At 33.7% G+C, this 26,263-nt stretch overlaps 1 protein-coding gene across 1 annotated transcript in view; it reads right to left on the reverse strand.

Annotated features, from left to right (window-relative positions):
* Window positions 1–347: 347 nt before the first annotated feature.
* The window catches only part of LOC144667361 (VWFA and cache domain-containing protein 1-like), a 30,145-nt gene continuing 4,229 nt past the window's right edge, over window positions 348–26,263 (reverse strand). Inside the window, exons 5-14 of the mRNA XM_078528746.1 lie at window positions 26,093–26,228; window positions 24,972–25,245; window positions 23,711–23,907; window positions 23,357–23,437; window positions 22,838–23,150; window positions 21,978–22,166; window positions 20,802–21,142; window positions 20,090–20,240; window positions 1,387–1,613; window positions 348–517 (exon numbers count right to left, since the gene is read on the reverse strand). Of these exons, the coding sequence (XP_078384872.1) occupies window positions 348–517; window positions 1,387–1,613; window positions 20,090–20,240; window positions 20,802–21,142; window positions 21,978–22,166; window positions 22,838–23,150; window positions 23,357–23,437; window positions 23,711–23,907; window positions 24,972–25,245; window positions 26,093–26,228 (2,079 nt within the window). The remainder of the gene's footprint in view (window positions 518–1,386; window positions 1,614–20,089; window positions 20,241–20,801; window positions 21,143–21,977; window positions 22,167–22,837; window positions 23,151–23,356; window positions 23,438–23,710; window positions 23,908–24,971; window positions 25,246–26,092; window positions 26,229–26,263) is intronic.

Below are 26,263 nucleotides of genomic sequence, written 5' to 3' on the forward strand. Positions count from 1 at the left end.
AAATTGTGCCCAGATAAAGTGCAGGATTGCAAAGATTGAAATGGATTACAAAACTTATACCCGCGGCCAAGTTGCATTATTGCAACAGTCTGAACTTTCTAGCCGACATAATTTTGGTGTTTTAGTTTATACTTCTTTGCTTCATATTAATCTGGTGATAATTTCTTTGATTTTTAGGTAATATGGTAAGCTTAAATCAAGCTCCTGGTCATATTTATGAAAACACGGTACTTCAGTCGGGACAGTGTCCCTTAAACGCATGACGGTGTAGGCCCTTTTAAATAACTATCAGTTGTAATTTATTGTGCTTTTGGCATCTGCACTTCTCCTGCATAGCGTAACATAAATCAGGATTTTTTTTGGCAAATCACAAAAACGAAAGCTACAATAAGGTAAGCTATTGACCCCAGAACAATACCAGCGATAGCACCACCAGACAGTCCACCCTTGCCGTCACCATTATCACCGTCGTCTTCGTCGTCGGTCGGAATACCGCTGCTTCCAGGAGCCCTTGTGCCTGAAAAAACAAACAGAGCAATATCCAATTAAATCACTGCATTTTACTGCAACTCGCACAGGCCACGTGAAACAAAGCTTCTGGCAAGTCACCTTTCACGAGATATTTTACTTGGAGTAATTAAGACTGCTAGAGTACTTTAGGTGGAGGCTGAAGCTGAAAGTTGCATCACAGAAGCGGCACATTTTGTTCTAATTTCTATTACAGAATGAATAAGGAGGAATGATGAAAAAGTGAATGCCCTTGTGGCGTTACGCTACCGTAAGTTGTACAGAGCGAACCAAATCATTGTTGTGTGCAAGTTTTGGCATGTTTAACGGTTCTGTTCTAATCAACAAATGCGCGCGTTGCCCATATATAGTCAGAATGTTATTTTTATCCATCGATAGTACATAACAGATATCCTACGATATACATAGGTTGCAAACATTTGCTCGAAGTCTTAAAAACCGCTGCATAACCACAACTTCAAAATGTGTTTCGTTGACAAATTGTTTAATAATAAAAATAATTATCCTGCTTAATCTTGCGGAATATCGCCTGTTCCTAGCCAATTCGGCTAACTATCAGGCATATTCCGCGATTTCGGACGATAATTGTTAAACATCTGCCTTCTCTCCAAAGCTACTGTAGTAAGTACTGTACAAAGCACTACTGTATAAAGTAGTACTGTATAAAGTAAACATATTGGTGACATATGATACGCCAAGTCCTCTGCTGACCAGAACAGCAATTAACCAAAGTGGATTTATGGATCAGGATGTAAGCTTGTTTGTGCACGAACGAACGAAGGAATTGTTTTTTGGCTGACTGGTTTCGTTTGTTGACCACACCAAGTGGAAAAAAAAGTTTAATTCAGCCGAACGTACCTTCTCTTCCGCCATAACAGGAATTGATATCAGCGCAGTATTTCTTGGCAAGTGGAGCGTTGTGCTTGTCTCTAACGCACCAATAGCATCCCACGACTCCGTCACATGACCCTGAATCTGTCTTATTCTTGCATTGTGGGTCAAAACATTTTTCTAAGCCAGTGACTGAAGGATCATTGACTTCTTCAGATGGGACGACAGGGGCTGGTACTGGACAAATAGAAATACTGCGAAGAAAAAAATGAAATGTTTAAAATTTTACCTTTTACTGTACCACAAACGAAAAACATTTAAGGCTCGAGGATCTTAAGCGGCCTTCGCTGAAATAACAAAGGAAATTTATATGCCTGGTGCAAATGTATAGAATAATAATAATAATAATAATAATAATAATAATAATAATAATAATAATAATAATAATAATATAATAATAATAATAATAATAATAATAATAATAATAATAATAATAATAATAATAATAATAATAATAATGACGTTATAAATGTGTTTACAGTATTACATCTAGCAGTGGGGAACCCCCACTGCTAATAGGGGACACCTAACTAAAACTATCTAAAATGTATATAAAAAAATATTGGAAAACGGATAATGAATAACTTAATTCTGAAAGAAATTTACAAATGATATATACAAAAATCCTGTTAGAAAAATTACAATTATAATTTGCAAAGATAGCAGCCACTTCATCCATCTAAGATGTTACTTAAATCAAGCCTGTGTATCTGGATCGTAAACTGCTTGAGTAGTATAGTACTTGGGGGTACGGGACCAAAATATAATTTTGATCTCGAAATCCCCCAAGTACATACTATTTCCAGCACTGGATTCAAAAATGGAAATCAAAAATGGAATCTAAAATGGAAATCAAAAATGAAATCTAAACCTCAGAGTTAGCGATGGATTTTATAAACTGAAAAACAACCCTAACTCAACACTTGGTTCAAATAAAAAAACTTCTTATACTATTTTTTAAAAAATCTTGCATATTAGTGCGTTTAAAACAAACCTCGTTGACATAATGGAAATCAAATGCTTTTATAGTTTAATTGAAAAATCTTGAAATCATATTAGTTATTAATATCTTTTGTTCTCAGTAAGTTCAGGTTCAAAATTTTGATTATTGCTTATTTCATTATCAAGTATAATGAGATTTTTTTTACGCTTTATCATAATGTATTCGAGTTCATCATCCTTACACGCATTAATTACAAGTCTTGAATGCTTTTTTATATCATAATCAGACCATCCCTTATATATGGATTTTTTAATAAAAATAATCTTATTTACATTCTTTATTTGCTCTGTGAGTATTTCCATTATATATAATAGAAAATAGTATTTTTTTATATGAATTTTTATAGTGTGTTTATATATGTTGTAGATCTTTCATTGGTATCCAACTATTAAAATCATCATTATATCCTTTCCACTTCACTAAAGCTTGTTTCTTCTTATAATCCCTCCGAATGACTTTATCAATTCTGAATACGTCCTGTTTTGCTTTTAATAATTCAGGTTCATAAAAACTTCCTTGTATGTCTTCATTATTAAGATCTTTCAATTTGTAAGTAATAGGATTAGTGTATTGTATCTTATCGATTGTAAAAATTTCTTCGGTCCAGTTTGGCGTGTACCCTTTATCGAAAATATTTCTTTTATACTTCGATATTCGAACCTTATCACCTATTTTGAATTTCAGTTTCGGTTTTGATGTTTCCATATCACCGTATAAATTGAAATATACTAAGCCTTCATTTTTTTTCCTCGATGCTTCTGTGGGTGTCATTTTAATGCTTGAGTGTTTGGTATTATTATACTGTTTTAACAGCTTGGGTAGCATATCGAGGTACGTTGTATTACCTTGAGCAGTGAATTGTTTCCACATTCGGGTTTTAATTGTCCTATTCCATCGTTCACAAACACTACTCTTCTCTTCGTTCTCGGTGGAGTATAGTGTTATACCATTCTTTTCCAAAAGCTCCTTCATATTTTTATTGTAATACTCTTTCCCTTTATCAGTCCAAAGATATTGAGGTTTACGCCCCTCTTTGAATATGGTTTTGAATGCTTGAGTTACAGTTTCACCTTTTTTGTCTTTTAGAGGCACTATCCAACCATATTTACTGAAAACATCCAGTACCATGAGAAGATATCTGAATCCCTTGTTCCATTTACTAAACTGTTGCATTTCAACCAAATCTGAACACCATATTTCATCAATATGGTTAACTATAACACGCCGTCGAGTAAAGTTACGCTTTATTGGTTTGTGTAGTTCATCAGCTAATTTTTCTTGCCAGTTTTCTTCACCCGACGGCTTTTTACGTTTTTTGGGTTCTTTTTTTTTATTCCCATGCCTATTTTAGCTTTTGCTGCAATCGTATTACGAGCAATAGCATGCCCCCATTGCCTTTCATTCCAAGGTATATTATCAAGGGCTTTTACCATCTTTTTATCAGCCTTGTTTTTACATTTAACCTGATCTTTTGATGGTTTGTCAGCACAAACACTGTAATCAACATCATGTTGCATAGATACGGCATCTGTTTTACCAGTTGGTTGCTCATATATTTCTAATATTTTACCTGTTTTTCGATCCCATTTAAGCTGCTTATTGAGAGGATTGCCTGGGCCCGTGTATTTATGCCCAGGAATAACGAATCCTTGTTTAGGCGCAACCTTTAATATAGCTCTATGGATATCAATTCCGCTACCCCTTTTTTTATAGTGATCAACATTGTCCTTTACTCCTTTAAAAGCTTGTCCTGCTAAAAGCTTTGCCATAGCGCTAAAACTGGGTGCTGGAGTAACGAAATTAGATGCTACATAGGCTATTTTATCAACAGTTGAAGGTCCTTTTCGTCTTGCAAGAGCTCCTCCTTCCTGTGCTTTGACAAATTTTGTTTTAGTAATTCCGCACTCTTGGCAAATGCATTTGAGTAATAAACGTCCATTTTTAGTCGTTACAAAATGTTCAGAATCCGGTACGCATTCTGTTTGTTTTTTCTGCTTTATGCAATACGATTTAACCATTATATATATGTTAGATATTAATTGCAATAATGATTAACCCATTTTCCGTTTTTATATTCTGTGTAATTACATGATGGATTAAATTTTTCATGTGCATATGCTCCAGCAGGCTTCCAAAAATTAGATGTCTGAATGCCGCTTTTTTTATTAAATATACCTTTAGCAATTTCACCACTCCAGTATTTATCAAATAATTTTTTATCACCTCCAGTAACGTCCATGATGGAAGATGCTACGTCTTGAGCTTGTTGAAACCCTGGAATCTTATCGCCGATTTTTTTGTTGATGGTTTCAACAACTCCCCGACCTTGTGTCTTTTTTTTATTGCTTACAAAACGGGTTTTAACGCTTTTACATTCAGAGCAAATGCATCTCATCATAAGTCGCCCATTTTTGGTTTGAACATATTTTTCACTTTCTGGTACACATTCTGTCTGTTTTTTCTGCTTTACGCAATACGATTTAACCATTATATATATTGATTATACAATTTCATCAAAATTCTTTTTACAGCTTTTCTTTTCTTTATCAATGAACAAAAATTCGTAGGGCATCAGTTTGTCAAATAAATTGGGATCTATTCTGTTTTCTTTGCCGATCAGATTGGAATGGTTTTTTGTGGCTGGTGGATATAATAACATATGTGAACTGTTCAGTCTTATTTTCTGAGGTACATCATAGTAACTTTGACTCAAATAAATGGGAGTTATATTATGATGTCTTCCGTCAGTGTAATGATCCGATATTTTGGATTGAATTTTGTCACAACAATTTATCAAATCATCAAAGACCACTATTTTTCTGTTATTGTTGGCATATTCTTCAGTATCCATTATTTCATCAGCAGTCTTAATCTCTAACACATCATAACCAACCTTTTTTGATATGTCATCCATCAATGATTCGAGATCTTTTATTTTGTCTTGATGTCTATTCGGAGTATAAAATATTATCTTGTCATAAAACACGAGCGGTTTTCTCAATATGTGCATCAGAAGGTTTGTTTTACCACAATTGCTTTGACCGCAAATGAGCATTCTGAATTCTTCATTCAAGAAGTTATTCAAGCTTCGTTTTTTGGCTCCCTTTTTGTTGTTGTCATAGTTCGGAATCTTCATCAATATATATTATGTACATTAAAATATCTGTCTTTCATCATTTATGTCAAATGATATGTTGTTTTTGTAATTTATCTAATCTATTATATATATGGATATTGAAAAATTCAGAGAGAATCAGAAGAAGCATTATGAAAATAATCTTTTGAAAAGACAAATCAGAAAACAAATAAAAGACACACTGGATGAAAAACAATCAAGACAATTTGAAAGCAAAGAACTATTCAAACCTGTTATCACATCTCAGAAAGAGGTGAAAGAAACCATTGATAAAAAACAAGATAAATTAATTAAAGACTTGAATGAAAAACAAGAAAAATTGATTGAAGCTGTCGATGCGCTAAATGAAACAATGTCATCTGGTTCACAAAGTAGGGTTAAAAGTTGGTTAAGTGATTTACCATCAAAATTTGAACCTTTAGATATATTACCTGAAGAAGATGAAGAAGAAGAAGAAGATGAAGATGAAGAAGTTCCAAAAAAAGAGGTCGTTGAAGAACATATCTTCAACCAAGGTGAAAAAATCATCATAAGAAAATATGGATTTGATCCTGATTTGAATGATACTCCAAATGAAAAAGAAGTTAGATCAGCGATATCTCATCTTACTGGAAAAAGACGATCTTCAAATATGATTATTAAAAATAACGCAAGGAAAGATCAAGAGGTATTGAGTAAATATCGCACTATTATAAAAGGAATCAATTTGAGGGAAAAAAAAGGTGAAGGTATTAGATCTTACAAACAGCCAAAGCGGAATGCTTACAAGATAAACAATGGACAATATGGTGGTTTACTAATAAATGTGCCAAGATTAATCAATGAAATGGTCATCGAAGCCGTTAAAGATGGCAGAAAGGTTTATGAAGACATTGCTGATAAATCACTCGTTGATCTCATCACAAAGAGGTTTGATCCGAGGAAAAAGTATTCATCAAAAGCAATCAAAATATTCAATAATCTCAATATGTTATCAAACATCCCAAAACACAGATCATCAGGGAAATCAAAACTGATTGGAGGTGCAATCATATACACAGAGCCAAAAGATTTGATGAAAAGATTGACTTTGTTGACTGGAAGCAAAAGGGCTGGTAATACAAGTATTGCTCTCAGAAATGAAATGTGGCAGATCATTGATTATTTACTCAAACAAGGTGTGATAGCTAAAACACAATACGATAAATTTGTCAGGACTCAATTAATGTAATCTAATGATATAATGGAAATACCGATGTTTTTGGATAGCAATGATGGAATAAGAGATTCAATGTCTCATGATTTTACCATCAGTTATGTGCCTGAAATAGTGCTGGACAGGAATAAAACATATTATTTGGCTCTTTACAGTGCCGAATTAACTTATAGCTGGTTCAATTTGGCTTCAAAGTATGGAAATAACAAAATAAAATACAGCAAGGATTCTGGAGCGAATTGGGTTGAAATTGTTTTCCGTGATGGTAATTATTCTTATTCAGACATCAATGAGTATATTTCACAAATACTCGAAGTGAATGGTGATTTAAACGATAAGGGGAAAGGTATCTCACTTGAATTTTCATCATCATTATTGAAGGTGTATATTGAATTGGAAGAAAAATATCAATTGGATCTCAGAGAAGGTGATTTCTCAAAACTGATTGGTTTCAATAAAGAAATCATCACATCAACAAAATACGGATCCAATGCTCCAAACATAACGAGAAATGTTGATAACATCTTCATTCATTGTAATCTTCTGAGTGACTCGCTTGTTTCAGGGACGCAAGGTGATGTACTTTATCGTTTCAGTGTTGCCAATTTGCAGATATCTTATCCATTTGAAATAAAAGAAACAATACCTAGACCTCTTTTCAACAAAATTAATACCAACATCATTAAAGAATTAAGGATTTATATCACGGATGGATTAAACAACCCTATTCATCTCAATAATATACCAATTAACTTGACTTTGCTGTTGAAAGAAGTGTGATATTATATATCGTATTCGTATATGAGCAGAATCAGAAAAGTGAGAGATATTAATACCGGTATGTCATACTACATCGACATTGAAACCGGTGTACCAGTTGATGATCACAAAAAAGGAGGAGGTATCATAAACAGTTTGATTTCCACTGCAAAAAAATCAGCAATAAAAGCCGTCACACAAAAAACTGACAACATCGTCAAAAATAGACTGAATAAAGCAAGCAAGAAAGAAACAGAAAAGGTTGAAAAACTGAAAAAATACAGTGAATCAGAAAATAAAGGAGACATGATCGTCAGCTTATTACAATCACATCCTGAAAACAAAAAATCCCAAACAGAAATAACGAGAAAGACGGAAGAACAATTGAGGAATGATATCCTCAGTCTTGAATTCGACAAATTAACCAACATGTAAAATAATGTAAACCATTATTATATAATGTCTTTCAGAAGTTCGAAATATTGCAAAAGATACGAATATGTCTCATTTGAATTACAAAATCCAATAACATTACCTGCAAACAATCAGTCTCAAAAAAAGAGTGGTTACAAATTCGTTATTGATTCCAGTAGCGAGACTCACCCTTTTGACTTGTATAATTCATACCTTTCTGTCGATTTTAAAATAACAAAGATGGATAACACAGGTTATGATGCTGCTGATAGAGTTGCAACCGTTAATTCTGGTTATTCACTCATCAATCAGTTGAAGGTTGAATTCAATGGAGTGAATGCTCTGGATACACCAAGTATCAATCATGCTTTAAATGTGAAAAATCTGACTGAATTATCATCAAGCTATACTAAAACAGTCGGACCAAGTATGTTTAATTACCCAGACACTGCTGTCGGTGCTGTATCAGAAAAATATACAATGAGAGCAGTACAGCACGGTCAAAACGACGCTGGTAATGCTTATGAAGTAAGAAATTTCGTTGATGGAGTAAATACAAATTACAATGAGGGTTTTGCAAAAAGAAAAGCATTGCTCACAGCAGCCGCTGAAAATAACATCGTACTACCATTGAACAGATATGGTTTCTTCAACTCTTTTGAAACAGAAATAGCACCCAATGGTAAAGTCACAATTGATGTCAATCTTGAAACTGATAACAATGTGATATTTCGTGCTGGAGGTGACGCTGGTAGATTTATTATCACAAGGCTTGTTTTATGGGTACCGAAAATGATATTCAATGCCGAGGGTGAGCAGATATTTCTTCAAACATATCTGAAGCCTCACACATTTTCATATCTCAAAGAGAGAATAGAGATTTCTCCATCAACAACAGCACGCCAAGGTACTTTCAAAATAACTTCTTCTATTCGTAAACCGAGGCATGTTTTCGTGTGGGCTCTTAACGATGCAAAAATGAATGATCAAACTCAGAATCCGTTTCTATTTAATACATACAACATCGCTAACGCCCGAACATTTTCAAATGCAAGGCTTGAACTGAGCAACGGAATTTTCTATCCAAATGAAGAAATGAAACCAAACACAGAGATCGTACAAGCATACAGGACATTGATGGAATATCAAAAAGCATACAATGATTATTACACTTCTTCAACAATCACACTAAAATCATTTCAAGATTTGTATGGTCTCATCTATTTTGATCTAAGGAACCAAGAGGAAGAAATTAAAAGCGGATCGACAAAAATCGAGTTCAGATACAATTTATCAGGAAATCCAAACGCAAATTACAGTCTTTATAGTCTTATTTTACATGAAGAAGAGCTTGGTGTTGATATCGTCAATGGAAAGGTCCTCCTTAAAGCTTGATTCATTAATCGAATGTTTTTTATGTAACGTTAATATATATGACTGAATACAAACCATACACTGTATCGCTTAGCGGAAACCAGAAATTGAAGCTCACAAAAGCCATCATGAACAAATCTCCAATAACACTGAGATTATCATCTGCTGATTTATCTGGAAGTGACAGAATCTTCCTAACTAAAACGCAGATAAATAAGATTAAAAAATCCAAAAGCCTCAATAAGGGTGTTGACATTAAAATTTCAAAAACACAAATTTCTCATGTTAAACCAATGATACAATCCGGTATGGGTCTTCAAAATAGACCGTATCCACCTTCAATAAAAAGCCAAGGACAAGGATTGCGTAACAGACCTTTTAATATGCATGATTATGCACAGTACAAAAGCCCCCCTTTCATTGGAAATTGGGAAGATCAAAAAGGCTTGGGAATCAAAAAAAAAAGAACCTTGAAAAGAAAAGTAACCAAACCAAACATTCCAATAATAGGATTGACATTGTAAGTAAACCAAAATTCATTAACAAACCTTTGAGTAACATAGATTTAATTAATTGGTGCAATTTTCTTGGCATAAACATAATTGGAATTTTCAGCAGAGATGAACATATGCCGAGGAAACATAGTCCTTGTATCATCAATCTTGATGATTTGGAAGGTGCTGGTACTCATTGGACAGTTTGTGTACATGGTGAAAATAAAAAAACACTTTGGCATTTTGACAGTTTCGGAATGCATTACCCCCAAGAGTTTGAAATAAGAGCTAAAAGAGATGGTATCACCAATATTCTTTTCAACAATTCTCAATATCAAGACATCTTATCTGTTTTGTGCGGTTATTATTGCCTTTATTTTTTACATCAAGCTCTTGTATTCAATAAAGGATATTTTGACATCTTGAAACCATTATCAATGACAAACATCAATCACAATGAAAAATTCATTATGGACTATTTTGAAAATATATAACATAATTACATATGGGATTATTCGACGGTAATCATACTGTGAATGCAATAACTTGTAGTAATGTAAAACAAGGACCAGCTGGAGTTGGTTTTAAACTGACACCCTCTGGTGATTATGATATGGAGAATAAAAAAATATTCAAATTAAAGACCCAAGCCGACGTAAAAATAGACGCCGATTACGATTCGTATGCTCTTGATTTGTCTTCAGCAGTCAACAAAGATTATCTAAAATTGAATTGTTTAATAAAAGATGCAGCAGGTAACGATTTCGATGCCAACCAAGCAACGATAAACAACAGTGCACCGTACTATGATGGTCTTTACAGTGAAAACAGCCTTGTTTCAAAAAAATACGTTGATTTAATGGACAGCAATAAAGCCGATCTTAGTACCAAAAATGAACAAACGTTTAACAGCATAATAAATGTCCCGAATTTCGACCAAGGCTATAGCAATATGTCTAATGTGATGAATAAAGAATATATTGACTCGAGAGACGCGCTTAAAGCTGATAAAATATATACCGATAGTACTTTTTTGACAAAACAGACAGGTAGCATTCTTGCCCAATCTCTTCAGAGCAAGGCAGACAAATTGTACGCTAATAATACTTTTTTAACTAAATCAGTTGGTAATGGCTTAGCTCAGAGCATACAAAATAGGCTCAATATTCACGGTAGTAACATGATGCAGGCAAATCTCGATATGAATGATAATCGCATAACAAATCTAAGCAAACCAATATATGGAACCGATGGTGTAAATAAATTGTATGTTGACAGTTCGCATATTACCTCTATTGATAAAGGAAACGTTTTCAATAATATAATGATTGACAGTGATAATCAACTTAGTGAAGAGAATGATATCGAGCTTGGAGATTTAATTGATCATCCAAATCCTGTTCATCAAATCAATAAAAAGGTTATAGATACAAAATTACTTCTTGATAGTTCGAAAAATTACTACTCAAGCAGATTAGGTATCAACATGTACCCTATACCAATTAATTATTATACAATTGCATTTGAACTCTATTTTCCAGTTGAAATAGATGAGAATAGTGTTGATATCAGTGTTGTGTCATTGATTGATACTGTTAATAAAGTAACTACACGAGTTTATAACGGTTATAGTCGAACAATAGCTCAAGTTCATAAGTATCAACAACATAACAACAACTATCTCTATGTCGATATCGTTTTAAAAATGAAGTCAGGACACTCATATGTACCAAAACTGCAAACTTATATTATAATATATGGGATTAAGAATTATGAAAGTAATGTTGAACCCAGTATATACGATCAGCTATATTATGTTGAAAATGATAGAATAGCTTTCAATACATCAATTGATATGAAAACACAGGCCATTTATGGTATTGCAGAAGGTACTACTGATGATCAAGCTGTAAATTTTAAACAAATGAAGAGCTATAATGATTATACAACAATCACTCTTAAAAAAGAAATATTATCACTTCAACCCAAAAACTATTATAACAAAGTATTTGAATACTTTTTCGATCTGTTAGATGGTAATAGCTTTATAATGGCAGACACCAACGACTCTGTTGTTTCTGGGTTAGGTAGTAATTTCGTTTTTCAAACTTCTAAATTGTTAGCAGATTTTGATTCAATAAAGGGTTTTACGGGTAATTTCATAATTAATTTAAATGAAAATATCACTAGCTCCGATGACTGGAGCTTTTATATAACATTTAAATATGATTACAAGGTTGGTGATAATAAAAGAATTAAAATAAACTTCAATAATGGAAGTAGTTTTGATTTTCCTTGGGTAAAAGTAGATACTAAAACGTTATACCTCGATTTTGAGTTAGATTCATATACAGAAAAAATCAGAGATGGTTATATAGGCAAATATTTGAACCTCTGGTACACTAAAATTGGGACGCAATTTAGAATCGCTGTTTGCAATAATTCTTTGAGTATTGATCGAACATTCACTGGGTTTGATGTCGATGCGTCTGCAATTAACATTTCATCAGATTATTTTGTACAAAGAATCGGTTTTAGTAACAAAGCAATGTCAGTTAATAGTAAAGAGTTTCATAAGATCCAGTTTTTAGATAAAACAAATGGTGTATTCTTCGAATAAAAATTGCTTAATTGTCTAAACAATATATATGAAGACAGCTAAACTGATAACTGAGATACTGGAAAGTATTGATCGATTGATTCAAAATATCAAGAAATTAATCAACTCAATGAAAAAAAGAAAATAGAAAGACAAAAACATTGTCTAATCAATAATATATATGCCGAAACAACGCAGAAATATATTTGAATGGAACCATATTAGTGACAAGCTAAATCAATCGCAAATTCAAGAATTGAAAGAATACTACAAAGTTTATCATAAAAAGTGCTGGGCTTATAAACAAGCTACAAAACACTTCAGAAGGTTGAAATTAATAGGTAATTCGTTGTCTATTGTTTTTGCTTCAGGAGGTATAGTATCGTCCATTTCAACTGGTGGTATTAGTTTGGTTGCAATTAGTACAATAGCGCTTTTAATACAAGGCTGGATGCATCATCAAAATCTCGATTTAAAAATTCAAAATAGTACATATGCATATCAGAGCTACCAGCATTTACTCAACTCAATTAAAAACATGATGAGATGCGGTGTTTACAATCCGTCTAGCATCATAATTTCAATGAAGAACATCGACGATTACGTGGCTGATACCGGTCCGATAATCGACAAGTACCTACGAAAATATGATAAGAAATTTATTGGATAATCCGATTTATTTCGCCAAAATTTAATGACAAAATCTCATTCCAATACAATCGATAATATGCTAACGTTTTCTTGCTTTTGCTAATTTTGATAAATTCACAAGGTAAATTCATCATCAAAAAAAGCTGTTTAATTATGAATTTGGTTGATATAAGTCTTTTTCTACCTTTGTTTACAACAGGAATAGCGGATTTGATAATATCAAACACTTTATAAATCCGATTCCTTTGATCACAAGTCAATTGTACCCTATTTTCATAGCATATACTATTTAGCATATTTTCAATATGGTACTTTCGATGATATACTGATTTTCGCCATATTTTATGCATATTTTCATAAAAATCAATGTACTCACTGACATAATAATAACTATTAACCAAACCGCAATTTAGACAGACATTCATACCATTTATATTTTCTATATCCTTCTTACTACAGCATGGGTCAGCATCCTTATTACCTTCAATCAATATTTGATCGCAGAAAGGACAAGAACCCTCACCCATTATTTTTAAATCGCTATGTATCTGTGTATCACAAAACATCTCATATATAAATATATTTATATAAAGATAGTTCAAGGCAATAGAATTAAGTTATGAAGACTATCATCGAGTTTGTCTCTGTTTGCATCTGACGCGTAATTCATCAAAAAACTCCCTTTTTCACTTGCTTATTACATCAGTTAAAATATATAAGATGCATCTTACAAGGGTAAGTCCCGCTATATTACATCATCAATAATTTCCGAGAATGTCTTCAAATGTAAACATTGTGGAACCATCTTTTAGTCATTAATCATTTATAACTTATGGCTAAAACCGTAAACTGAATAAATATGTATTTTAATGTTGATTTTTACGAGGTCTTCCACGTCGTCTCTTTTTCTGGTCTTCAGGTATACACTCTAAACGTACATTTGATATTTCAGATCTGCTGTTAAGGTCTGAAGATAGCATTTTAATAATACTAATATTAGCTTCAAGGATGCTCTGAATACAATACATTTTATTAATGAAGGCTATATCATTCGAGCTTTGATCATCTTCTAGTAGGTGTTTGATATTTAATGTTATATCACTCATTCTATATATATTAATAAAGAAAATAATTATCTGTTTATATCTATCACTTAAACGCACTATAAAAAACTGAGGGAAATCATACAACTTAACAACTGGAGGAAATCCCCATCTCTTTTTTTAATTGTTAGAATCTTCTCAAAGGTTTTCAAAAAGCATTTTAAATATTAATCATGTCACTACCTGTGGGATACCATACTTGATTTTCATATTTTAGAATAATAATCATATCGCAGTTGTTTTGATGAAAATAGACTGAATTTAGAACTATTATTGATATAAAGAATAATTATGTAACTTATATTGAAGAAGGCCTTTAAGAGGCAATTGCACAGCATATTAATAGCTGTTATTGTTACTTGTACTATCGGTAACCAAATATATAATTATATCTGGTTATTTAAAAATAAGAATTACTATAAACTGATATAAAGAAATATTTTATAATATAAAATAAAGAGAAAATGGCTGGGAAATGCAAATACGATAATGACGATGATCGGATAAAAGCTATTCGAAATTCAAAAACCAAATACATGCTTAATAAACAGTGGAAATGTAACGTTTGCAATTACGATAGCAATCTAGCATCTAAATGGATGCATATGAAATCAAAAAAACACATCACAAATAGTATATTAGCTGGTCTACGAGAGGATGATCGGTTTGAAATAATCGATGAAGAATGATATATATAATTAACACTTCATGCACTTTTACAATGACTAAATATACAAATATATCTAGTTATTTAAAAATCTGAAATAAAAAAAAAAAATGATTTTACTATAAGACACTTAAAGAATTGGTTATACTATAAATTAAAAAAATGGAAACAAATAATTTTAAAAACTCGCTTAAAACTAAAGATATGATCTCACCAGAACTCATGTCAAATCCCAAAAACATTATCTCATCTAATATTAATATGGATGAATTCGATCTCAACAAACTATCTAAAATAGATTTGATAAAAATTATTTTATCACTAAAAGCAAACCAACCAAGGATATACAAAGCACGCTCTCCAAAGCCTACTCCTAGACGTAGCGTACGCGATATGGTTCAATCATATGAGGAAAATATCATTCAACCACCTCCTGAATTTATGGATGATTACAAGCCTAAACCCATGCCTAGGACTATAAAACCAGCAAAACCACTCCCATTACCAAGGACTAAGATAGAGCAAGTTGCTAAAGCTATGAAAGGCTACACAAAGTCTTTTGAAATTGGTATAAAAAATAATAAAGACCCGTTATTACAGCTTCAAAACACAAGAAAAGCTATTGAGTATCACATCATAAAAACGCTTGTATCTATGAAAGGTATTAAATTCGTTGAAACCCTCAAGATCACATTTTCAAAGATGTCTGGTGATGCTGTAATATATAAAACAGCTTATTTCAACAGTAAAGCACAGACTATAATTAATGATCTAGAAATCGTTGAATCACTCCAAACATCAAAACAGCATATATTAAATTTTGTAGCTCAATGGATATCAGAAGGTTCAGGATGGACTATTGAATCAGTTGATAACCATTTTCTCAATATAGTGAAATACGAACCAATGAAAGGGTCCTCATACATTCAACTACCACCTGAACTAAGAAACAGTGCAAAAGGATTGATCAACATGAAAAACAACGACAACGAATGCTTTCGATGGTGTCATATCAGATGTATAAATCATCAAGATAAATATCCTCAGAGGATTAAAAAATCAGATAGAGCATATGTTGAGAAGTTAAATTATGATAGAATTGAATTCCCAGTAACAACAAAGCATTACAATAAAATCGAGAAACAGAATGAAATCAATATCAATGTATTCGGTTATGAAGACAAACAACCATATCCAATCTATATATCAAAAGAAAAATATGACAATCAGATGAATTTATTATTGATAACTGAAAATGAAAACAAGCATTATGTTCTAATAAAGGATTTCAATAAATTCATGTTTAACCAAACAAAACACAAAGAAAGGAAGCACTTCTGTATGCATTGTTTGCAATGCTTCAGTTCTGAAAAAGTATTAAATAATCACAAAGATAATTGTATTCAAGTAAATGGAGTACAAGCAGTAAAAATGCCTGATAAGGATAACAACATACTAAAATTCAACAACTTTCATAAACAACAAAAAGTACCATTCGTTATCTATAGTGATTTTGAAGCTATAACCGAAAAGATATCTGGTTGTAAGCCTAATGATGACAAATCATACACAGAGGCATACCAGAAGCATACAGACTGTGGATATGGTTATAAGGTTGTTTGTTGCTATGATGATAAATATACCAAGCCGGTGCAAATTTACAGAGGTGAAAAGGCTGTATACAAATTTATGGAAAATATGCTAGAAGAAGTTAAGTATTGTAAGAAGGTAATGAAAAAAGAATTCAACAAACCGTTAAAGATGACTAAATATGATGAAGAGGAATTTCAAAAAGAAAAAGCATGTCATATTTGTGATAAAGCATATACTGATGATGATATACGAGTGAGAGACCATTGCCATATCACTGGTAAATACAGAGGTTCAGCACACCAAGAATGTAATCTTAAACTGAGAATAGAGTCTGATAAGATAAAGATTCCCGTCATTTTTCATAATCTTAAACAGTATGACAGTCACTTTATAATGCAAGAGATTGGAGCTATTTGTAAAAACCATTCATATAAAAATAAAAAGGGAGAGATTAAGGAGATGAATATCAACGCTATTCCGAATAATATGGAAAAGTATATGGCTTTTATGCTTGGTAATCATCTGACTTTCCTAGATAGCTTTCAATTCATGAGCTCTAGTTTAGAAAATCTCGTCAACAATTTACCTGAAGAAGCATTTAAATATACTTCGAAAGTGTTCAAAGGTAAGAAGCTTGATCTGATGACTCAAAAGGGTATTTATCCGTATGATTATATGAGCAGCTTTGATAAATTCAATGAAAAACTACCATCAAAAGAAGACTTTTACAGTATCTTAAATAATGAACACATCACTGATAAAGATTTTCAACATGCACAAAATGTTTGGAATACATTTAAATTAAAGACAATGGGTGAATATCATGATCTATATATTCAAAGTGATACGCTTTTGCTTGCTGATGTGTTTGAAAACTTTCGTAAAACTTGTTTACAGTATTATAAACTTGACCCTTGCCATTACTTTACAAGTCCGGCTTTATCGTGGGATGCCATGCTTAAAATGACTGATATAAAATTAGAGCTAATGACTGACGTTGATATGTACCAATTCATTGAAAAAGGAATGAGAGGAGGTATTAGTTATATAGCAAATCGATATGGTAAAGCAAACAATAAATATATGAAGGATTATGATAAAAAAGCTCCATCAAAGTATATCATGTACCTCGATGCCAATAATTTGTATGGATGGTCGATGAGTCAATACCTTCCAACAGGTGGATTTAGATGGATGACGGAAAAACAGATTGATAAGATTAACTTAGCTAAATATATGGAAAACAGTAAAAAGGGATTGATAATGGAAGTCGATTTAGAGTATCCGAAGGAATTACATGATCTTCATAATGATTATCCTTGTGCTCCGGAAAAAGTGAAAGTAACCAAAGATATGCTATCAGATTATTGCAAAAACATTGCGGAGAAATATAACATATCAACAGGTCTTGTACATAAATTAATACCAACTTTAAAAGATAAGGAGAGGTATGTACTTCATTACCGGAATCTTCAATTATATACTAATCTCGGTTTAAAATTAACCAAAGTCCATCGAGTGTTAGAATTTAATCAATCCCCATGGCTGAAACAATACATTGACTTCAATACTGAAAAACGCAAAAATGCTAAAAACGCTTTTGAAAAAGACTTCTTCAAACTTATGAATAACAGTGTATTCGGTAAAACCATGGAAAACCTTCGGAAACGAGTTGATATTAGGTTAGTTACTAATGAAAAGAAACTGCTTAAGATGACTTCTAAACCAACTTATGTCAGCAGTAAGATATTTAATGAAGACCTTGTAGCTGTGCATAAGATCAAAGAAACACTTACTCTCAATAGGCCTGCATATGTGGGTATGTGTATCTTAGATTTAAGCAAAACACTGATGTATGATTTTCATTATAATTATATCAAAAAGAAATATGGAGACAAAGCAAAGTTGCTTTTTACTGACACAGACAGTCTAACATATGAAATTGAAGCTGAGGATGTATACAGAGACTTTTGGAATGATAAAGAGAAATTTGATAACAGTGACTATCCTGAAAGCTCCCCGTATTTCGATAAGACAAATAAAAAAGTAATAGGCGTTTTCAAAGACGAAGCTTGTTTTATTCCTATTTGCGAATTCATTGGCTTGCGATCCAAAATGTATAGCTATATGAAAGACAACCAGAAAGGTAATAAAACAGCAAAAGGAATCAAAAAGATTGTCATAAAACAAACCATCACACATAAAAACTATAAAGACACGCTCATTAACAATAAACAGATGCATCATACAATGAAAACCATTAGGAGTCATAACCATGAACTTGGAAGCTATGAGATTAATAAAATATCACTGAGTTGCTTTGATGATAAACGATATTTACTTGATGATGGTATAACCAGTTATGCATATGGACATTATAATATCAAACAATAATTTTCATTTTAATTTTAAAATTTTGTTCAGAATTGATAAAGTCATTCGGAGGGATTATAAGAAGAAACAAGCTTTAGTGAAGTGGAAAGGATATAATGATGATTTTAATAGTTGGATACCAATGAAAGATCTACAACATATATAAACACACTATAAAAATTCATATAAAAAAATACTATTTTCTATTATATATAATGGAAATACTCACAGAGCAAATAAAGAATGTAAATAAGATTATTTTTATTAAAAAATCCATATATAAGGGATGGTCTGATTATGATATAAAAAAGCATTCAAGACTTGTAATTAATGCGTGTAAGGATGATGAACTCGAATACATTATGATAAAGCGTAAAAAAAATCTCATTATACTTGATAATGAAATAAGCAATAATCAAAATTTTGAACCTGAACTTACTGAGAACAAAAGATATTAATAACTAATATGATTTCAAGATTTTTCAATTAAACTATAAAAGCATTTGATTTCCATTATGTCAACGAGGTTTGTTTTAAACGCACTAATATGCAAGATTTTTTAAAAAATAGTATAAGAAGTTTTTTTATTTGAACCAAGTGTTGAGTTAGGGTTGTTTTTCAGTTTATAAAATCCATCGCTAACTCTGAGGTTTAGATTTCATTTTTGATTTCCATTTTAGATTCCATTTTTGATTTCCATTTTTGAATCCAGTGCTGGAAATAGTATGTACTTGGGGGATTTCGAGATCAAAATTATATTTTGGTCCCGTACCCCCAAGTACTATACTACTTGCTTGAGACGGATGGCTGATCTTTCTCTATTTGGTAACTTGCTCCAGAGTCTTGGGCCAAGATATCGAATTGAATGTTTTCCATTTTTGCCTTTGGAAATTGTGACATTTATCCCCAAAAGGCCTAAGCTTCCTCAAACGAACTATTTTTAGTTTTCTTTTAATTTCTTAACAGTTATATTACGGACTAGAATGATATACCTTCCAATTTTATGGACGCACCTTCATTGATGAGCAGTGTACATTCTTTGTTGTGCGCACGAATTACGTAATCGTTAGTTGCATGAACACAAGTATCCACAGATTTTGTGCACGGTTTACCCCAAAATGGCGGACAAAAACCTGTAACAAACACCTTTCCTGGGCTTCATAACCATTTCCCTCTATTGACTATATGTCTTAGTATGGGAATTAAATTTCCCTTTATTGCTTATCCCTGAAAGCACCCTTTCTCCCCTCTTTACATTAATACACAAGTACATGTACTTTATAAACCATTAAAAAATGTTTTATCTTACTTGCTGACGGGAAACTCGCTTCTGCAATAATGGAACTTAAGTGGCGAGGAGCATGGGCACTGGCAGGTCAAACCCTGCACATTGGAACATTCTTTGTTAATGGAGCACGTGCAAGATTTGGAGTAACAGGAACTGTCACGTGATATGATTCCTGTCGATATACAAACATGTCAACAATGCGGATTGTGTCAAGGTAGGTGCAATCTAGCTAAGTAGAAATAGCATAGAATTGTCAGTAACATGCGCACAATTTGTTTAGTAACCAGCACGTGGTATTTTTTTCTCAAGCAAGCAATTTTGAAAAGAAGCATACTAGACCTTTCTACTTTTCTCCTTTGAAAATACATGGTAAAGAAGGATTACATGTTGTTAAATTTCAGAGAAATGAGATGGAATTTAGGGCGAAATAGCATAGGCATATACAGTTAAGTGTAAGGCGCCATACACGTCAGCAGAGATCGCCCTATAAAACAAGGTTGGCGTATTTCCACCATGTCCGGATGACGTCAACTTTGAACGATGAAATTTTAAAATCGTCATTCAAGACAACCAAATTTCGAGACATTTCCCAGAATGTACGCTATAATTTGTTGACGTAACAGCTTCCTGTTCAAGAGCTTTAGCGTTTCTGTGTATTCATGGCAAATGATACCTTTTAGTACGCATTAAAATGTTTGGATAATTGAAAGGCAATGTGATGTATATTCCTTACCCAGAAAAGCATTGCTTTGCACAACACTAGAAAGCTGATACTTCTTGCAACGGTCTCCGCTATCAAGCGTATTCACTCCTTGTCGTGGAACCTTAAGCTCGTAAAAGCTCTGTAGTTTGATTTTCTCCAAATTACGGCATTCCTTTTTCACCAAATATCCTTTCTGTAAAAGATCCTCGGCAATGTCTTTTTCCTTTTCAGTGATGTGGATATATTCCAGTTTTTTAGCTGTTATGTCAGGTACAAGGAAATCATCGTGCATGATCAGAAATCCCGCACCATCCAACACGAAACAATCATAGTTGCTTTCTTTGCACTTTGGATATGTATCTGTCAAGAGTCTGAAAATGCAATGGAACTCTCTTAATACGGACACCAAAGGGACACGCAAAAATGACCGTATTATCAGGCTGTCCATTTTAAGCGGGCGCTGGGAAAGGACATCATAGACACACGTTTCATAAGTAAAGACTACCAAATTCAAGATTTAAAAGCAACAGACCTATCTCTAATCCCTTAACTCTGACTTTAGTTCAGTCACAGAGTCTAATTTAATTTCTCACACTTAGGTGACAGACAGACAGTTTCAAGCGTGACACGTAATTATGACCCCACATGACTAATCTTTAAACTCATTTACCTGTAGAAAGGTTTCATTTTCTAACAACGTACAATTTGCACACAATCGTTACAAATAAAAATGTGCAGTGCACAAATAAGCAGTGACCGAAAAGTGCGCGTAAAGCGAGGTTAGTTTTGTACGGGAGTGTCACGGTCGCTTGGGTCACAGTAAAGAGTCCGTTGTTAGTAATACCTGGTTTCCGTAAGAAGCAGGTTAATGAAAAAGAAAATGCATGAGCTTTTCGACGGGAAAAACAAAACAGTCCGTAATAACAGGGTGTCCGTATTAAGGGGGTACCCGAATAAAGTCCAATTCAAAAGCGGAATTCGATTTCTGCGATCTGCTTATTTGTCGACAATGTCAAATTTAAAAAGTCATAACCCAAAATGGCGGATTGATTTTGTAACAAGATCATTCCTCTCGGTAACTTTATTATTGCCTCAAACATTTCCAAGGTATACGTAAAGCATTTTTCCATGCGCAACTATACTATTACAGCCCTAGCCCTCTTCCTGATAAATAATTGTTTAATATTACTTCTCAGACAGTCTTACTTTTTAAAGTATGATAAAGGAAAGTCCGCACCCATGACTCCAATAACTTGATCATTCGTTGTATGTTGGCTGTTTGTTTCTCCACGGTAAATAGAGTGGGCAGCAGTTATCACCACCCCTGTTCCCGCGGCGTCTATGTAAGGCGTGGAGAGGGCAACCTTTCCCGTGTTGCTTAACGCCGAGTGGTACCTAAACGATATGATAAGATTTATTAAATGTGTACGGAAATATCTTTAAATTCATCATCATCTTCAATGTGATTGTCATCTCAATCCCTGTCAACACCTTCGTCGTCGTCGTCGTCTTCATCATCACATCATCATCATTATCATATTTCGGCAATCGTCAATGTCAAAAACAAGTCAATCGTCAACGTCATCACCACGGTTTCACAGTCATCGCCGCTATTATGCTATCGTCTCTGACATTTATAAAATTCTATCAAATGCGGCGCACAGTTTGGTTTGGATTGGATTGGATTAGATAAGTTATTATATTTAGAGAGGAAGCTACATAAGCTCCAGCAGGAGCCCGGCCCTCTATCCAGGTCGAATTGGAATTTGTAATTTTGGTTTTTCAGGGGGAAGGAAAACTAAAGATCCCGAAGAGAAACCCTCAAGGCAAGGACCAGAACAAACAATGAAGTAAACCCCACGTATGACGCCGAGTCCGGGAGTCAAAACGGAGCCACATTGGTGGGAGGCGAGCACCATCCCTGCTCCCCTTAGATTGACTAGACTGGATTGCATTGAGTAAAACATGGTATTTTTCACGTTATATCTGTTTGTTGAACTAATGAATCAGAAGTAAAAAACAAACTAAATATGCACTATTACGTTCGCCCTTTGCAGATACTTTACCATGGTCTTTTTCTTGGATCGAACGATTTCGCCATTGAGGTCCCAGGCGTCATTCTGAACACACCATTAGCCGTGCCAATATATCTCCAAACCAGGTACTTTGTGTAATCTTTCTTTTCTCGAAACCAAATGTCCTCGACCTTTCTTGTGGCGACAACTGTGTCCCGAATGCCATGTTTGAATCCAGGATTGTGTGAGCTTGCACCTGTCATAAAGCTTCTGTAGGCGTTCACACGAGATACGGTCTCATCCAATCCAAGATAGCTGTATGGATCGTTAAAGGCTTCGGCACCAAACTTTACAATTGTCGATTCTAAAACATATCAAAAAATAACATTTAATTCACTTATAATATCTAAAGTATAAGTTTTTAAAGATTTAGTGAGGTTCCATAATTATATATGGAAGAAATCGGAGTTAATCAAAGCAACATGAAAATCAGAGCATTTTGTGGATTACCTAATAAAAACACATCGCTACTTTTTCTAAACCATGCCATTTTATTGCCTTTATACAAACCTTTAGTTGAATATCTTTCAAAGTGAGCACAAGGTTTTGCAGGCTTGATTAAGTCCAAACGATGGTACAAAAACGTAAAACCTGTATAATTAAGCACAAAGTCAACGTGATAAGTAATCCCACCACTTTCACGTGAAGGTGGTCTTGGCAGCTAATTAGCACACACAATGCACTTATAAATACGTTCCGTCTGCGGATCGTCATGTGTCGTATACATTTCACAAAGAATCAGCAAATTTGTCTCTTTGTTGTTGTTGTTTTTTTTTTCATTTAGACATAGAGTTGCTATGCAACCACATCTGTCACTGTTCTGTTCCAGGGTTACGTAGTGTAAGTGGACGTTCTTTTATTCACCTGGAGGAATAGCTTGACTTCCAAGGTTTTCGTCCTTATCACCAACTGCTACCACGATTCCAACGGTAAAATTTGTCTCTTCAACTGGCATCCAGTGATAAGTTGACGGCACCTCTAAAACTGTAACTCCTTCTTTTACTTTGCCACCTCGAGGCAGAAAACGTTTGGATGAAAAGGTTTTGTTTCCAGATCGACCACTTATACGAGAAAAAAGGATAAAGAGTAAAGAGGTTAAGAAGATATATACAGAGCTTAATCTTGTTTATCGTAAGTTAAAGGGAAAGTGTCCCAGCCTGATTATCAAAAGCTCTCTTTCCTTGTTATCAAGTTATATTGGCAAATGCCACCACACATACTGATTTGGGTTAGAGTCCATTCAAGGTTTATCCGACAATATCATAGCACCAACCTGAAGACGGGTGGTACGAGCTGCCTTCTTACCAATTATCGAATGGGCTTTTTGCAGCTTACTGTCACATGGTACAGATTCTGCCATGCTGGGGCATTCAAAACAAAGGAACGTCGAGTGTACGTAAATGATTGAAGTCGCTTTGGTTTGGATGTCCCAGTGCGTTGCTTGCCCTCCAGTAAGGTGTTACTTTGTTACAAAGGGTCCATGGATCGGGTTAAAAGGAATCAGACAGTTCATCGGATAGGCTTTGGTAGATTGTGCTAGCATAATTTTTGGCATAATTGGAGCTAAAAAGCATAATTTGTGAAACGAGCACTGCCACGGCATAATTAGCAATTTTTAACACTTTTTGGAGCATAAATTCATAAAATTTAGTAAATATGGTGTACTTTCTACAGAAATAAATGAAATTTAGGTAGTTTGTTCTTGCAATGCGTGTTTTAGCTATACAATTGTGATTGTTAAGTCGTTGGAGGCATTTTACAAACGGTTTAGAGATGCGAGCAGCTAATTTGCACAGCTGACGGCCGTGACAAACTGCCATAAAACACAAATAAATTTGCAACAACAGTTTATTTGAAAAACATCATAATTTTGTGTCGTTATTGCGCACCTCTATGTACAGAATCTACGTCATTTTGTGACCATAATTTCAAAAATCAGAAGCATAATTTGGGAATTCAGGCATAATTTTTGCATAATTTGGCAAAATTTTGAGCACTGCTAGTAGCATAATATGCCACTTTTAGGAGCACAATCTACCAAAGCCTATCATCGTAATGTTGATCGCTGTGAGAGCTGGAAAATAAATTCAAGCTCATTCAAATACCTGGGCTATAACTGCCTTACCTTTTGATTGATTGAAATACGGAATAAAACTCAGGTTCAGGTTCTAAGGCCGTGATGTCCATAAAAATTGGGTCCCCGTAAGCGTCAGAAGGGGCTGGTAGAAGAGGATGCACCATGGTCCTTCCGGAGCTATCCGCCATAAAAGCATAACTTGACTGTCCTCTTTGAAAGTAGATGATTTCAGAAAGAAGATCTTCCATGCTAAGGTCTGTGCCAACAACACCAATGAAGTTGCCTTGGTGATAACAAGGCAGTGTTATGGATGTTAACAGACCTAAGGAATTACAAGAATATTCGTAGAAAACTATGAGACAATGAAAGTTATAAGACAAAGGCTTAATCTCTAGACTTGTAGAAATATATATTAGGTAGCGTTATGGATGTTAACACACCTATGAGAATGCAAAATTTTCATTGAGGGGACATGAGACCATGAAAAGCAATAAAACAACAAACTACAATTTCACAGGCACATCTCCTGACCAGACCGGCTTAAAAATATGAATAGGTATGAAAAAGATAAATAATATATTTTTTTAGGGTCTCTTCGTATGAGCTTCGGACAACCGGCGCGGGCTGGCGCGGTAATCGTCTTACCACTCTTTCATATGTAAAGATTTCAATGTGTTAATGTAAGGGCGCGGGCTAGCCCGGTTATTCGATTTTTCCGGCCGAGATCCCAGTAATAGGGCTGAAGGTACTCAGGTTACCGGAAAAACGTTTTTTTCAAATACATACGCTTTTCCGTGAAAGGACGAATGTGTCGACGATATTCTAGACCAGAATGAATTTTATCAGTCGGTTATGAGTTTTCCGATATAACGGAAAGGAGAAATACTAGAGACACTTTTCAGTAGGCCGAATGCTTTTTTGTTAAATGTTACACTTGGATGATCTTGTCACAGCTATTTATCTCGGTGACCGGGTTGAATTTTCCCATTTGAACAGAAGACGAAATTAGCTAACATTTGTCCCACCAACCAAACCAGCCATTAGTTACCATTTCTGATAAAGCACATTATTTATTTATTTATTTATTTATTTATTTATTTATTTATTTTTATTTATAACAACTTTATTGCAATATAGAGAAAAAAATGAATTATATATAGCTTTCTTGCCTGTTCCAAAGGCGTCAATGTAGGGAATGGAGATGATTGGTTCATCGCGAACAGTTTTTGTTGAGAAGAAATCGTAATATGTTGCCAAATCCTTTCGTAGGTTTTCTGTGTCTTTTACATACGTAAACTTTCCAGCCTTTAAATATAGGAAGCAAAATTTAAAAAAATAAT

Source organism: Oculina patagonica, chromosome 10 (assembly GCF_052425735.1).
Source record: "Oculina patagonica isolate OP01 chromosome 10, crgOcupat, whole genome shotgun sequence".
Taxonomy (NCBI): Eukaryota; Metazoa; Cnidaria; class Anthozoa; order Scleractinia; family Oculinidae; genus Oculina; species Oculina patagonica.